The following is a 16,523-nucleotide window of genomic DNA, read 5'->3' on the forward strand; positions in this document are numbered from 1 at the left end:
TTTCAAAAACGGAGGCACTCACTTGACCTCCAGGCTGTATTCTACAATCCTTTGCTGCATGGCCTGAGAAAGGCTCTGCTCGCTGTGGATCTCCAGCATGTTTCTCATGGTGTTCCTCAGCCCATTCAACTGCACCACACACATTATCAGTATCAATAACAATCACAGAAGAAAAACAAAAGCTTCACCTTGTCCGTGAGGTGCTCCGTGAGGTTGTTTCGCTGCCTGGTGAGGTACTGGTCGTACAACTGGGCTAGACGGGCCCCCTGGACGTGTTCCCGACTGAAGAGCGGGTGATGAGAGAAGATGAGACCAGACACGTCGACGTCGAGCTGGTAGTCTCTCACGGAGTCTGTTTCACCTGCTGTGTAGGCCTGATGCGTGTGGCTGGGCTGGTGTGCCTGAGGAAAGGCAGAATGCAAGGTGGCATAGAGTGACGTACTGTCGCCATATGCACTGCAGCATGACTATCCGGTAGCGGAGGAATGTTCTAACCTCTGCCAGCCAGGGCCACATAGTGAAAAAGTAAAGGGTGAAACTTTGCCACTTTTGTACATATGCTGGTAACACTAACACTCAAAGAAGGTCTATTGTGTAATGCACTATGAGCGCATTCATAAGGCATTATAAAACATGTTACAAATGTTCATAATTGTGTATGGCAACTTAGAACAAGGTTTATAAACAGTTATATGTGGTGGATATAATGTGTATAAGCTCATCATTCATCATGTTTTATGCCTTCATGGCAAAGTGACAACAGTGTTTTATGGAAGAAAGTCCTGGGTTACCATGTTATAACTACCAGTTAGAAAAATAATATCAACTGCTATAACACATTATAAGAAATAATATAAGGTAAGTTATAAGGTATTATTCCATTTAAGAATTTGAGCATTTATTATTTTGTTTTCCTACATTACAACTTCAAAAATATATACGTTACTAACATTAGATTATTTTTCCTCAAAATATTTTTACTTCACAATTGACACCATTTTTTTTTGTTTTAATTTCAACTTTCTTCTTGTAAATGTTCATTCATTTTCCACCACGAGGGTTGTGGGGGGTGCTGGAGCCTATCCCAGGAGCCAGCCTATCACAGGGCACATATAGACAAACAACCATTCCCACAAACTCCACACAGAGATGGCCAAGGGTGGAATTGAACCCTGGTCTCCTAGTTGTGTGGCCTGCGCTCCAAAGTTCCACTGTACTAGTAGAACAGTAGACAACACTCAACACTAGTAGACGACACAAGCAACGCAGCACGACGCATCATCATTGAACAAGCCATGTATGGTGTGCCGGCTGACCTTCCTGTACACAGTTTGCAGAGCAGGGTCCAGCTCTTCCTCCACGTGGAAGAGGGGAGGTCTGGTGGAAGATTCTTTGATGGGGTCTGGCAGAGCAATGATCCTTCCGTCATCCCCAAACCACTTCCTTCCCTAAATATCACAGAAAGAAAGAACTTGTGAACATGTGAAAAAGGCAAGGGAAGGTCGTGTTTAGGTTGTTAGTTGTTTCGTCCAGTGATGTCACCTCCTCCATTTTCAAAATGCGGTTCTCCAGAATGTTCTCATTGGTCAGCGTCACAGGGGGGCGCTCGCCCACGTAAAAACCTTCGTCCTCCAGATAACGAGGCTTCACATTTTCGGGGAGTTTTGCTGAGGTCGGCACTATGAAGATGACAAGCGAAGCTTCATTTTCTGAAGTCCAAGTGTGTCCATAGACATGCATGTGAAACAATACCTGTTTGAGAACTGGGCGTGGACAGAACATCACTGTGTCGCAAAGCAAGCGCTCGGAGCCCAATGTACTCGGCCGGCCTTGTTTCCAGGAAGTCTTTGGGCGTACGGTCAATGACGAACGCGTTCCCGTCTCCGTCTTGCATGAGAGGAATGTCTTCATTCTAAGGTCAGGAGAAAACAAACGACATTTGGACTCTGTGAGTTTGCCACCGTGTGACCATAGTCTTACACGGTCTTCATTTTCATCCTGGACATCTTCCTCAGCCTCCTCTCCGCCGACGTCACCGCTCTCTGCGTTGTTCTTCTTCACACTTTTCTTGCTCTCCGTTAAGGGCCTTTCCTCTGGCTCTGGCTCAAAGTTGAATGTGAAGAAATTGTACGCCTCTTCAGTGGTGGGACGGTCCTTCCCCACCTGTGTGCCACAAAAAAGCAGCAATAACTACACATATATAATACCACGCTTGGAGAGCATCCCTACATCCCTACAGCCATCCTCCAGTTCTTTATGATATGGTATTCTCGGGATGCACAATATCTTCTTTTTCAAAACGATAACGATTACTTTCTGCTTCTCAAGACCAATATGCTACCGATATGGTAACTTTTTTACTAGTACTTTTTAAAAATTTGGATTTAGCTGTAGTTTGTACACACCTGGAGGTAGTAATAAAGACCGGAACAAATTAGGATTTGACCAACTGTGCCTGTTCATTTGTCCTAATCAAATATCCCAACATTACTACGACCCCATCGCTACCATCAGGACAACCAGAGTATAGAGTGGGAGGGACCTCCCATAGCCCAGCAAGGTGCACTGTATTCAGGCATACACTCCAAGCCGTCGGTGTGACACCATGGAGGTCTCTGGCAAACCTTTCGGTCGTTTCAAATGCGTGGCGTTGGCGTTTTAGGTGCCTGGTAAGGTTTTTTGTTTGCTCGATGGGGGGGTTTAACCCCTCATTGCAGGCTGTTAACATCACAGACGTGTGATAAAAGGAGCATTTGATTTTCTCACCTTGTTTTAAAACCTTGTTTATCTCAGCTATTTTGTATGTTATTGGATTTAAGGGTATGATGTCATACTGTCGCCCAGGGGTTTTGAAACCGCATCCCTTGAATCTATTTAAAATTACTAACAATTACAAAACAATTTCATTTTTGAATCATAAATGTATTAAATTCTAAAGTAATATTGGGAAAAAAAAGTTCTGGAAAATACAAAAATAGTCCAAATATTCTGAGAATAATTTTTAGAAAGAGTAATGGTTAATTATTTTTTATAGTAATTCCAGGTGAAAAATGCAGATTTTACATGGTCACATTTTGATAAAGTTTGCCATGAGCACTGATAGATAAGTAATCATCCTCTATATCTTTTATTCCACTCTGATGTTGACATTCTTACGTGTGAATGGCTTCAATTTGAGCGTCATCTTTTTTGTTCACTCATGACGGCAATGCTTTAAATCTGCATATTATTTTTTATTATTTCAAGAAATACAAAGTACAAAAATGCATACAACCAATCATAAGAATAAAGTCTCATTTTCAGGGGAATTTCCCACAGGTTTCACTGCAGCGCCGTGCTGGGACTGGATTGCCAATGTGAATGAAATCTACAAGATAAAACTCTCTTAACGCACAGAATAATCATCAAACTTAGTTATTTGTCCATATAATGCACACAGAGTAATGAACAACTTCATGCTCTGACTCCTCTCTGCTCTGTTCTCCTTGCACTGTGAGGCATTCAGGCACACTCGTAACTGAGTGTTAATATAATCTAATAATATAAACACAATCCAATAATATAATCAAATAATCGTCAGCCAGTAAGCATAATATTAATTATATATATATATAATTAATAATCATTATTATTATTTTAAAGTTAATTTGGATTTTATGTGATTTAATATATTTTATTGTTATTCTACCGATTTCTTCCTCTTTAAAAAGCGCTGAACAGAAATTCTGCAAGGCTGTTGTGGGAAGTTAGCCGCAATTTTGTTGGGTTTCAAACGATTGAAGTAAACATTTGAAGTGTCGTTTTCTGAGCTTTACTTTGGTCGTTGCACAGCATACATTCAACATGTTATCATTTCCTCTTTTATTTCTAGACTTCCGGAACTACTTCTTCTACGCTCCTGTACAACCTTGTGAATTAGCGACACCAGTGGTACAAACATGAACCTGGAATCTCTGCGGTAGAATGGCCGGCATCTTGAGGCAGCAGCAGCAGGGACTGTGGCCACCCCAAGAAATATAGGGACTAAAAACATGCAGGCTGGGTGACCGAGGCTTAAGAGTCTTACATGTCTGGTAGCATCCTGGAACTTGACACTGGTGCTGATGGCTTGAGGGATAAAGACGGCTGCATCACCTTTGGAATCGACCTGGATGTTGAGTAGTTGAGCAGAGTCAAATGTGTGGATGATGTTGCATATTTTCCACTGAAGGCATCGTTTACCTCTTTGTCGAACCTCATGAGCATCTGACTGTTTCGGAGACTGTGGAGGCGACTGACAGCCACCTCGGACGCCTCCTGGAGCTCAAGACTCTCACCTTGCGACTGAAAGACAACAAGCAATGAACACCTCTTTCCTACAAGACTATCTTTGCTCGGCATGCAAACTTCTGCAGTGTTCACCCTGGCCGCTCTCAGCTTCTCCTCCAAGCGGCGCGTCACAAAGCGATCAAACTGATGTGAGCCGCCACTCTTTTGGCTTTTGGTGGTGTGACCTGGAGCACAACATTCAACACAGAAGGACAGGAACATCTTCAATAGGATTTTACTAAAAGCTATAACCGCAAATATACCATGTTTATCCTTCTGAAGTAATAACAACATGAATCTTTTCAAAATAAAAGTACAATTGTATTTAAAACAAAATTGACTTTTTTTAAATCATAATTTAAAAATATACATTTTACGAATTGCTGTACAAATATTGTAACAAAAAATATCAACACAATACAGCAATGTTTCATAAAATGTCAAATATGTAGAATTGCAAAAAACCTGTACTCATTTTCCATTGATTTATTGTGGTCTCATTTGAATTACATCAGCAAAAGCTGCTAATATCACTCCTATCAGTTGGCCGATATTATTGGACAATGCTTCTTACGTAGCTTAATCCTCAAATTTCCCCCTCAAAGCCCAACACAGCAATGCCTCATTTATGGCGTTTCCTCATTCACAATAAAGGCTCAATCATTAATTAGTTTCTGACCTGACCGTGACAAGTCCATTTCCGTCAAGTAGGATATTTACAAATTGAATATTTGGGGAATTACCGCATATATTTACCACCTTCTATATATGCTTTTTAACATTATTAGAGTCCTCTCGACATGAAACAGCAACCGTATAGTCACCTTTACACTCCTATTACCCAATATCATAAGTAAGACTTTCTCAAAAAACAATGTAGGTGTGTTTTTAAATATTTATTGTACCACACATTGACATAGAAATATATTATTGTCAACATTTTTGAGACCAAATAAATCACTGTTATGATAATATATTATAGCAATAATAACAGCTAACTGCTTTTCTCTTGTCTACTTGTCTTTGTCTATTTACATTAGGGCTGTCCAGCTCTCCTTTGATATTTATAATTTAAAAAACAGTATGCGGATCAAAATATCCGCTGTGGTGACTCCAAAAGCAGAAACAAACAAAGCTCTGTTTTTCCACAAGTTTTTCCACTTGTGCTGGATTTTTCTTAATGTTATTTCCACAATGAGCAGAGTTCCACAGATGGCCCCTGCAGCACACTTTGGACACTCATGCATGTTTTGCCAGGAAGAGTGTGTCCAACCTCTGCCTTCTTGGCGATGCTGGATTGCATTATGGAGGGTCTTTTACAGCTTTCAAACCTACATTGCAGTGTTATGGAGGTGGGCCTTTGTTAATGCCTTTTATTTTTTATTTAATTGCTGAATAAATGCATGATGCAGAAAACACTTAAATGTGCACCTTTACTTGGTAAACATAGCGACCATGCCACTAAATTGTCAACAAGGATCTTTCTATGTTTGAGTTGTGTTAGGAAACGGAGATGGTGATGGCAGGTGCTTTAAAGGTAAAGCAGCGGCAATTGCAGTGAGCGTCTATAGAAGCGCAAGTTGATTAAAGGTGCAGACAAGTCCGAACATCTACGTGTGCTGATCTGACAAATCTTTAAGCAAAACTGATCATATGTAGCAATCAACAAGTAGCAAGAAGCTGTTTAATGGCAATGGAAAAAAAAGAGCCATAATACTTGCTGACGCTGTCGGTAGGTTGAGGTGCAAGGTGTGGCTAAAGCAGTTAATGTGCGTCCAGTAATGACCAGTAATGCCTTGCACACTTCCACTTCCATGTTACTGTATTATCATTTCCGTAGCCATGTCATAGTGCTTTGATTGGTTTCTGGCTCCCCTGTTCTCATCATATGGTTTTTCTCCAAACAAGAAATCTGGTCATGTTTTAATCTCTCAACACAACTAGTTGTTATTATTGGGCCTGTTGTGAAACTGCAATAAAAGCCTGTTGTGACCACCAGTCCGGTGCTTGTGCTTTGCACCCAACATGATGGTAACATGCTGACACCAAGTGACTTGTAGACAATACTGCATATCTTTGAATGCTTATATTTGTATTTTATTTAATTTAGCAATTTTTATGCTTTAAAATGCATCATAACATTTGCTTCAACACGCATACTATTGGACTAATAGTAGGCCGTATTCAACCACAAAACAGCATGGTTTATTCGTGAATATATTTCTGAAGCCACGAAAATCGCAATGTGGCGAGGGACAAGTGCATTCCTAACATTTTGTGAGCAGCATCGTACTCAAGTCATCGGACGCCTACCTTTCAGAGACCCAAGTGTCGTCCTCTTGGCTAATCCATCGTCTTCACTGAGGGGCCATCCTCTGGGGACCTCCTCCCCACTGTCACCAAGGGACTCGCGTGCCGAGGACTGCTCGAGCAGCTATCATACGACAAGAATTAGAGCTGTGGTTAACACATTAAAGCGACACACATGGTCATTAGTATAAACAAACCCTTTTCCTCCTGATCTGTCTCTGGGCCCTTAAAGTGCGCTTGAGGATCTCACCAGGGTCTTCGTCATTGCTTTGAGGTTCCTGGTGCAAAATGAATTGTGTCAAAACACGCCTGTACATGTACACTCACACCTAAAAGCAACTTATCTGCAAAAAAAGAGTAGAGAAACGCAGCCATAAACACACACCAACCTCCATTGTTGTTTGCAGTGACTCCTTGCTCACATTGGAGGAAGACGGAACAAGAGCCTGGAAAGCACAGTACTACCTCATTTTCTTGTCTTCATTTTTTCCAAACAAGAGCCACTCCTCCGGCTCATGTGGAGTCATGTTTTACTTCATTCACTCAAGGTTAGCTAGTCTGCCTGGTTCATTCAATCTATTTGCTTCAACAAATATACTTCTTCCTACTCCTTTTCGATCAGGCTGAATTGCCATGCAATGTACTTCAAATGCAACCATGTACGTTCCAAATAAACTATACAATCGCCATTAAATTTGTTTACAGCGCCGTAGGTCTACACTGTGTACTTACAGTAGTATTGTGCATCCTTACCTGCTCGTCGTCCCCTTCATGTTTGATTTTGACCAAGCTTTCTTGAAAGGCTCGCCGCTTCTTCCGCAGTTTGTCTCGCAGGACGCTAGAAGAACCAAGAGAAATGAATGCTGCCGTTAATTTAGTAATTAAAACACCACCAAATCGGTTATGCCTTATTTCATACTTGAAGCTCAAGCTAATGCTAATCTAAGTTACCTTGAGGATTCCATAGCGACGCTGATGGAGAAACTCTTTGGCGTTAAAATATGATCAATACAGTGTGACCACTTTGGTCCATTGTCACCAAATCGTACGTGTTTCCTATAGTATATAATAATTCGAATTTACTTGATCATGGAAACATTTACGCTACTTAACTAAATCCCCCGGTCTTCAACAACAGTGTGACGAATTCAGTATTAGATAATCCTATTGGTTGGTCTTCTCTGTCCGTCATTATACGACGCCTGCTATTGGTCCTTGTATATAAAAGGATACACCCATATTCCAACAAGTTTTCGCTGCTAAGCAACGACAATAACTGACAATCAGAAGCTGCATTTGTGGCAAACATAAACCAATTTACGGTACAACGTATTGTTTTTACATTTGAATATGGTTACATCGGTATTATCTACACCAGATCTTGATTGTTTTAGAGGGTTGCTTCCCACATTTGGCGAACAATAGGTACACGGAAGTGTTCTTTTTGAAATATTGTTAATGTGCTTACATGATGTATTTAAACTTACCCAGTAGTGTGCGTATTTCTATATATATATATATATATTTTTTTTTAACATTATTCTAGGCTCTTATTTTCACCACGTATTGCAGTGTCTCTTCAGACTTCCTGTTAACGTCACTTCTTTTGTGTTTTGGTAGGTTAGTTAAAAGGTCAGACCCTCGAGTTGCTACGGTTATTTGGACACAAACTGTCACAAAAACACTCAATACAGCTTGGAATATTGTGTTTTATAGCCACTCAATTGTATAATGATGTTTTGCGAACGTGTTTGCTTTACTCATATTAGTTAATTTGGTCATTTATCACTGGTAAGCAGAGGATGGAGTTTTTCCCCATTTAAATCAGCTTTATTGATGTGTATAATGGTCTTGAATCAGCCTTTTGTTTCATCTTGTTTTCTCTATTTTGGTCTTTTGGAGACCAAAAGAGTATGTGAACCTGCTGCAATCAGGGTTTTTTTTTTTGCCCCACAGGTATTCATTCATTCATTTTATACCGCTTATCCTCAGGATGGTCGCATGGGTGTTGGAGGCTATCCCAGCTGTCCCTGGACTGGTGGCCAGCCAATCATAGGGCACAATGACAAAAAAACATTCCCACCCACATTCATACCTATGGACAATTTGGAGTAGCCAATTAATCTAGCATGTTTTTGGAATGGGGTGGGGGGGGGGGGGGGGGGGCGGAGTACCCGGAGAAAACCCACGTTTGTACGGGGAGAACATGCAAACTCCACACAGAGATGGCAGATGGGTGGAATTGAACTTGGGTCTCCTAGCTGTGTGGCCTGCACTCTAACCACTCGTCGCTGTGCAGCCTCCTACAGGTACGTATGTAAATCTTAATTCTTTGTTTTAATGCAAATTGAAGTTCAAGTGTCAAACCATGTCCATTTGACTTTTAATGGGCTTCCTAATAAAACCTTCATTCAATCTTTATTGTATAACGTACCTCGATAGACATGTCAATCATGAACATATTTCATACATTATACATGCCCAAACCATTATTAGGAGTTTGTTACATATCCAAGGATACTTGTTGTTTTTCCCAGGTTTTTATGCATGGTCCTCTGCCAGTGGATCCAAATAGTTGGTGTCAGCGTAGAGCAGGAAGCCCGAAAACAAGCTGTCAGCCCAACCTGGGTCAGCAAATAAACCGTTCTGGTCATGGTAGAAGATCTCCACCCACACCTCATCTTCAATGTTCAGGTACATTGCAGTGGACCCAGAAGCTACATCGTGGTTCCCAGTGTTGGCGTCGAAAGTTTTGATGCGATACTGTCCGTTGTGCACCAGACCGATTGCCAAGTGTTTGTCTGCCAGCGTGATATCGTAGGAGAAGTAGTAAATACCAGGGTAGGCACAGACGAATTTGCCCGTCTGTGGGTTGTAATGGCCGCCCTCGTCAAAGAGCACCTTGTTGAACTTAATGGGCGTGTTCTCCGTTGGGTAGCTGCTCGTGATTCCCACAGAGAAGGCTGATTTGGGCGTGATGTTCCCACATTCGCATTTTCCTGCAGTCCCGCGAATCCCACGTTGGCCCTTTTGTCCTTTTTCACCGTCGCGGCCGGTAGCTCCCGATGGGCCAGCATCACCGTTCTCCCCTGTGGGGCCTCGCTTGCCTGCAGGGCCGCGCTCACCTCGCTCGCCAATATTACCCGTGGGACCAACTCTGCCCTTTATACCTGAAACACAGGAAGCATGTTCGCATCAGCAAGATGATACGGAGGAGGAGGAGAGGCTGCATAGTGGGAGTGAAGTGCAAAAACATTATCAACCATGTTTACCGTCTGTCATCATGGGGAACATGAGATCTCACCCCAACAAGATGGAAGAGCTAACGGCGCTAACACGGCTGCAGAGGGGCTACCGTGAATGCAGCCTGATCAAGATTATATTTTACTATTTCTATATGTATGTCAAAAAATATATTTCAGCGGCTATTTTCCTAGAAGACATTTTTAATTTTGATAAAACAACTTTGTGCATATACTGTATTTGGCTTTGATGTTTGTCTAAACTCACTTTGTGGAAAAACTAATTGGGATATATATATAACATAACCATTCATTCATTCATTTCCTACCGCTTTTCCGCACGAGGGTCGCGGGGGGTGCTGGAGCCTATCCCAGCTGTCTTCGGGCGAGAGGCGGGGTACACCCTGGACTGGTGGCCAGCCAATCACAGGGCACATATGGACAAACAACCATTCACACTCACATTCATACCTAGGAAACCGGAGTACCCGGAGAAAACCCATGCACGGGGAGAACATGCAAACTCCACACAGATGGCCGAGGGTGGAATCGAACCCTGGTCCTCCTAGCTGTGAGGTCTGCGCGCTAACCACTCGACCGCCGTGCCGCCCATAACATAACCATATTCAATATATTTCCGATATTTCCACCAAGCCATCCATCTTTTTTCCAATTTCCTCTGCATATCCGGGTCTGGGTCACGGAGGCAGCAGTCCAGACTTCCTAGTCCCCGGCCACCTCCTCCAGCTCCAGCGGGAGGACACCAAGGCGTTCCCAGAGACATAAATCCCTCCAGCATGTCCTAGGTCTGCCCCGGGCCTTTTCCCGGCTGGGCATGCCACCTCACCAGGGAGCCGTCTGGGAGGTATCCGGACTAGATGCCCGAGCCATCTCAACTGGCTCCATGTGAAGGAGAAGCGGCTCTACTCTTAGACCCTCCCGGATGAAGCTCATGACCATAGGTGAGGGTGGGAACATATGTAGATCCATCGGTAAATTGACACCTTTGCCTTCCGACTCAGCTCTCTTTTCATCACGACGGTCCGATACGGCGACTGCACACTCCCACCTCTCTCACTCGTGAACAAAACCCCAAGATACTTGAACTCCTACACCTGGAGCAGGACCTCATTCCCAACCCAGAGGGAGCACTCTACCCTTTTCCAACTGAGAGCCATGGCCTCTGATTTGGAGGTGCTGAGTCTCATCCCAGAAGCTTCACACTCAGATGCATACCGTCCCAGTAAACGCTTGAAGGTCGCAGCCCGAAGAGGCCATCAGCACCACATCATCTGCAAATAGCAAAGATCAGATCCAAAGGCCCCCGAACCGGACAATTTTTTGATTGCTTCATCCAAATGTTGACTGCGCTCCAGTCGCCTCCTTTGGCACAATAAACATGCTGCAGCTGAGTGATGTTAGGTAACTAACGCTGCATGTTTCTGCATGCTGAGGTGAACATACGTCATTTATGCGTCTCACGCACACGAAAATATAAATATATTCATCTTTCCATCTTTTCATCACGATGATCATAGTAATAACACATTTTTTGTGTGTCCTGTCCAGCCATTGGAGCAGATAGTATTATTGATCTATACGCCCTTACATGCTAAACAGACTGGGAAAAGTCAGGGAAAAGTGTAAGTTACACCTTCCCTGCGCCTTCCCTGTTATATGAAGTATTATTTGGCTTCATTTGATGTTTCGTTGTTATGAAAATTTGGAGCGGTTGGACCGGAGCAGGAGGGGATAGAAAATTTTTCTTAAAAATTTTATAAGAAAATTATCTACAAGCTACTAAAATTAAAAAGTTTATTATTGCCTTTTTCAATTATCAGATTAAAATTTTTTGTCTTAATGTTTTGACTTTATTTTTGTAACTTGTAACTTCTTATACAATCTAATTTGACAAAATCAAATTTGTTCTTTATTCTTGTAAAATTATGACCGTTTTTCCATTTAATATTTTTACTTTGATCACATGATTTGATCACACCATATACCTGGGTCTCCCTTCTCTCCTTTCTCCCCCCTCCTGCCGTCTCTGCCATCTCTGCCTGGGAGACCCACGTGCCCGTCTCCACCCGGGGGCCCGCTCGGGCCAGGCTTGCCAGGCAGGCCCGGCGACCCGGGTACGCTGCAGATCAGACGCGGAGCTCCTTTCAGCAGCTGTCCAAGCACACAGTGGCAAAGACAGACCGCTCCCAGCACGGCCCACATCTTCACATCTGCAGAGCCAACCATGAAAATCAAATGTTTTGGCAAGTAAAAACCAGCATTTATAGACACGAGCATTATTTCTACCTCAACACACAACCTGCCTACAAACCTACCTATCTTCATACCCGCTATGTCTTATAACAACTTCATTTAACTACCTTTATGCTCATGTCTGTCCCTAGCCAAGTAACCCACCGAGCTACTATACCTGTGGCCTTAAAGGGGACCTATTATGCTCATTTTTTGGCCCATTGTATTGAGTTGTGGACTCATATAGAGCAGCTACACACAATAACCAGCACAGAAAGCATTCTAGTTCTTCCAGAATCTGCACCTATTCAGCTGTATTTCTTTGGATTTGTGGTTCCTGCGAAAACGGTCTGTTTTAATGTATTCCACCCACAGCCCGCCTCCAGGCACTGTGCTGCTAACTATTTAGGAGTTAATAAACTGTATGACAGGTGATAATGAACACAGATTTTGCCCACTACTGAGTGCATATAAAGACTTCCGGTTGGTGCTGCCAATTTTATAGGAGTTGATAATAAACGGCGATTTATCTTTTTAATATCAGCTTATCAATATCAATGTCAGCTTTTAACATGCAGCCATATGTGTTGGATCCCGAATCCGATCCAGAAGTAGAGACTGGACAGTCCAACATTTCAGTGTGTAAAAAACTCGGGTAGAGCTATTAGCAACCCTGCTTCCTCTATGCTATAATGCTACACAGATAAGTGCTTTTGCTCCATGACTTACACTAAATAACCACATTTAGGACACTGATGAACTGTTACTTACTGCTGGCCCTGCTGACTCTTCAACACCACCAAGTAGCGTTGAAAAGGCGTGGTGGCCCATGTCCACTAAACAGTCCAGTGGGAAATGCCCTTGACAGATGAAAGTGCATTTCTTTTGCTGTAAACAGATGTAGCTTGCAGCAAGCAGTAAGTAACTGTCCTAACTGTGTTTATTTTGTGTAAGTGATGGAAAAAAGCAGTTGTCTGTGTAGCATTATAGAGTGTGCAAGTTTTATTATATATATTTATATAATAGAGGGAGCAAGTTTGCTAATAGCCTTTTCCCACCACAATTAGTGTGTTTGCCTGAGTTTTCTAACACTGGTATTCCCGAAGAAAACACATTACGTTAGCCATGCTGTAGAAAACCTAACGCTAAAATGCTAAAGCTACTTACCATTTCCTGAGAAACTTCAGACTGTCCAATCTCTACTTTCTGATTGCATTCGGGATCCAACACATATGGCTGTATGTTAAAAGTGGACATTTTAAAAAGATTAATTTCGGTTTATTATCAACTATTGTGGTGTTTATCAACTCCTGTAAAGTTGGGTTTTATCTTAAACTTTTGATCAGTTGATGAAGAGCCTATTTCACTTTCATGCTTGTTGTTTACTCATTTGCATTTTTAAGCTCTGCGTAGAACCTTTTTGGGATCCAACAGTCCAAAATGCAAAGTGCGTACATACCATACCGAGGTACCCACCATGACCTTAATGCTGAGCTGCATACCAATGTTGTTGTGTATCTTGTTGTAGTGATGATGGAGCCCTAATAGTTTCACAATAATGTCTGTGTTGTGACTCATTTTCAGTGGGCATCACAAGCAGTATAGTGACGACTATACTAAAGTATATCCAATGTTTTACCTTCATACAAGCCTTGTTCCTCCTACCTACCTGCCTACTGACACATCTGACGCCCCCCTGCCCGTCTAAGCAGTTTCTCAGAGATACACACACACCTGCAGCTAATCCGAATTGGAGTTCAGAGGAGGCCAGATGTGATTCTTGTAATAAGAAGATTACCAAGTCATTTTCGGGCTATCATCTTCTCATCTGCCCCAGGGCCTTGTTGTTGTATGTGAGAAACCTCAAATGAAACCTTTTGTCCGAGGTCCAGCTCTCGTCCTCCTGCCAAAACATTCCCAAGCCGTGACCTAACACGTGGCCTCCAGAGGAGCCTCAGCATGCAAAAGTCACGCAGTTGCAGACAGAAAGCCAAAACGGGAATGTTTGTTACACACACACGCACACACACAATCCCCATTTGTGTGAGTTGGAACATAGCTGGGCTTTAATCCAGTCTGGCAAGCATCACGATAACCAATAGAACATGGAGGCTAGGTGCAAATTGTTCATACATATGCACATTCCTGCTCCATGCATTGCATGTCTGTGTCCATGTTGACGTGAGAAAGCTAGTCTGCTATCTGGGTGGAGGACGGAACATATGTGTCAGCCTTGCAGGCGTTCATCAAAATGCGACATATAAGCACGCAGGACAAGGTTTACACTCTGGATGCTTTGGTAAACATTACAAAATCAACAGGAAGTGAGTGAACGAATGGACCGGTTCATCTTGGTCCCAGAACTTTCCGACAGTTTTGATGAGACCCAGCTTGAAGTAAGGACAAAACTCTGCCTGCAAATGTCCCTCCAAAGACATGGCGATGATGATGCTGGCATTTATTCATGATACGTCTATCTATCGTCTATCTTCTGCTTATCCGGAGTTGGGTCGCTGAAGCAGCAGCCTAAGCCGTAGTCTGGGCTTCTCGACTTCCCTTGAAGTCTTGAAGTGTTTAAACGTGACATTTCTCCCCATTTCTTTCACAGCTAATGACTTTTTGCCAACCTAGAGGGAGCCAGATGTTTGTTTCTTTGCCTTCGTGGTCTTGCAAAAATCCTCATGCTGTGTTTTGTAATCCTGCTCAAAGGTGAGATGGAGTTGTGTTTTTAAACTTCCCTGGGAAACTTGTGCATGTGCAGTTTTGCACTGAGCTGCAATGTCCAAATCAGAAGTTTTGACGCAGAAATTCAAGTATATAACTTGTATAATTAATGTATAATTAATTGGACTCCAACTGCAATTCCATGCAGTACAAAATCTGTTAAAAATTCCCAAAACAAATACAATTAGCAAGAAAGATTAAGTGACCTTTGGATTTTTTTGGTAATATAAATACATAAAATATTGAAACAAATGGAAAAAATATTAAAATTATATATAAAATTAAAAAAAAGTATAAATATGCAAAAATTATTAGTATATAAAAATTATAAATTATAATATATATATATATATGACATATATATATATATATATATATATATATATATATATATATATATATATATATATATATATATATATATATATATATATATATATATATATATATATATATATATATATATATATACACATATGTCACATAAAACAATATGGTGGTCAAATCTGGCCGCTGAGCCTCTTAAGCTTGCCACACTTGCATTACGGCTACATGCACACAAACACACAAACACTCTGACAGTGTCAATCAAACGTCAGCGTTGTGTTGCACAGTATACAAGATTTGTAACAGTCCTACACGAGTTTGCACAAGTCACTTCATTAGCAGACCAATCTTACCCCCCATGTGGGACTCCAGTCCTATCTGTTCTTATTCCAGAACTTCCATGAACATGTTCCTTTGATTTCTGTTGCCATCTGCTGCTGCTGCTGCTGCTGACACTGTCCTGCCGTTAGCCAGCAAGAGCAGCTCGATGGACTCTTCATGGACTCCACCCACCAGCCCTCCCACCCTCGCCCCGTACCCACTCCCTTCTCTGTCTCATTGGGGCCAAGAGCTGACATCATTCAGGCAACACAGAACGTGAAGGAACCCTCGTGCTTGTTGAGAGTGTGAGAGTGCAAGTGTGGGAAAGTGAGGCTTCTGTGACGTAATGTTGTAAATCTCCGTTGTAGATCTCATCTCTGCCTCTAGACGGGGACACAAAGACTTTACTCCACTTTCAATTTCATTCATTCATTTCTTCCTCTTATCTGAGTCTGGATGGCGTTTGCAGTAGCCTCAGTAGGAAAGTCCAGACTTTCCCGTGCAGCTGCCTCTTCCAACTCCACCTGGCGGGTCAACAATGTCGTTACAGGTCACCTAGAGTCGGCATTGGAATGAGATGCTGAGCCACCTCTGCTGGCTCCTCTGACTGAGTCGACTTCCCTCTGAATGGCCGAATCTCTTAGGCGGAGTCCAGCAACCCGAAGGAGGAAACTCATTTCGGCTGCTTGCATCCATGATCTTGTACGACCATCTGTAAGAGTTGGACCAAGTTACGTTAAGTTTGAGAGCTTTGCTTTCTAGCTCAGCTCACTCCTCACCACAACAGCCCGGTACAGCCAGATGATGCACTGATCCACCATTCCACCATTCCATCTCATGCTTCTGCCTGGAGTACCTGAACTCCTCCACCTGGGGCAAAATCTTACTCCCAACCCAAAGGGTGCAACCACCCTTTTCTGGTGAGCCATAGCCTCGGATTTGGAGGCGCTTGGTGTCCTTCCACAAGCTTCACACTCAGCAGTGAACTTCCCCACATCATAGGCAAAGAGCAGACATAACATCAATCTCCTCCTTCCA

The 16,523-nt window shown here is 42.5% G+C and overlaps 2 protein-coding genes and 1 long non-coding RNA gene across 7 annotated transcripts in view; 1 reads left to right on the top strand and 2 right to left on the bottom strand.

Annotated features, from left to right (window-relative positions):
- cc2d2a (coiled-coil and C2 domain containing 2A) overlaps window positions 1–7,776 on the bottom strand; it is a 26,556-nt gene extending 18,780 nt beyond the window's left edge. For all 5 annotated transcript variants that reach the window (XM_058074415.1, XM_058074414.1, XM_058074413.1 and 2 more), the window contains exons 1-14: window positions 7,570–7,776; window positions 7,372–7,456; window positions 7,008–7,064; window positions 6,816–6,896; window positions 6,622–6,742; window positions 4,402–4,493; window positions 4,222–4,323; window positions 4,067–4,147; window positions 1,981–2,163; window positions 1,753–1,912; window positions 1,543–1,679; window positions 1,317–1,448; window positions 189–401; window positions 23–129 (exon numbers count right to left, since the gene is read on the bottom strand). In XM_058074415.1, the coding sequence (XP_057930398.1) occupies window positions 23–129; window positions 189–401; window positions 1,317–1,448; window positions 1,543–1,679; window positions 1,753–1,912; window positions 1,981–2,163; window positions 4,067–4,147; window positions 4,222–4,323; window positions 4,402–4,493; window positions 6,622–6,742; window positions 6,816–6,896; window positions 7,008–7,064; window positions 7,372–7,456; window positions 7,570–7,583 (1,565 nt within the window). In that variant the 5' untranslated portion in view covers window positions 7,584–7,776. The remainder of the gene's footprint in view (window positions 1–22; window positions 130–188; window positions 402–1,316; window positions 1,449–1,542; window positions 1,680–1,752; window positions 1,913–1,980; window positions 2,164–4,066; window positions 4,148–4,221; window positions 4,324–4,401; window positions 4,494–6,621; window positions 6,743–6,815; window positions 6,897–7,007; window positions 7,065–7,371; window positions 7,457–7,569) is intronic.
- A 1,006-nt stretch (window positions 7,777–8,782) lies between these two features.
- LOC131130185 (uncharacterized) lies at window positions 8,783–11,686 on the top strand. Its single transcript, XR_009129972.1, has 3 exons — window positions 8,783–8,927; window positions 9,156–9,312; window positions 10,571–11,686. It is a non-coding gene; the product is annotated as an uncharacterized LOC131130185 (long non-coding RNA).
- On the bottom strand, window positions 9,016–15,630 carry LOC131130180 (complement C1q tumor necrosis factor-related protein 7). Its single transcript, XM_058074436.1, has 3 exons — window positions 15,518–15,630; window positions 11,867–12,091; window positions 9,016–9,788 (listed from the first exon to the last, which is right to left on the bottom strand). Exons 1-3 carry the CDS (start codon window positions 15,522–15,524, stop codon window positions 9,160–9,162), a joined length of 861 nt encoding a protein of 286 aa, XP_057930419.1. The 5' UTR covers window positions 15,525–15,630; the 3' UTR covers window positions 9,016–9,159.
- Between the last annotated feature and the right edge of the window lie 893 nt (window positions 15,631–16,523).

This window comes from Doryrhamphus excisus, chromosome 5, assembly GCF_030265055.1.
Source record: "Doryrhamphus excisus isolate RoL2022-K1 chromosome 5, RoL_Dexc_1.0, whole genome shotgun sequence".
Lineage (NCBI taxonomy): Eukaryota > Metazoa > Chordata > Actinopteri > Syngnathiformes > Syngnathidae > Doryrhamphus > Doryrhamphus excisus.

Bases quoted from the DNA above. Each gene is read 5' to 3' on its own strand.
- LOC131130180 (XM_058074436.1), bottom strand. The intron at 9,789-11,866 runs GTATATGGTGTG...CCTGTGTTTCAG, and splicing joins AGGAGAGAAGGGAGACCCAG to GTATAAAGGGCAGAGTTGGT.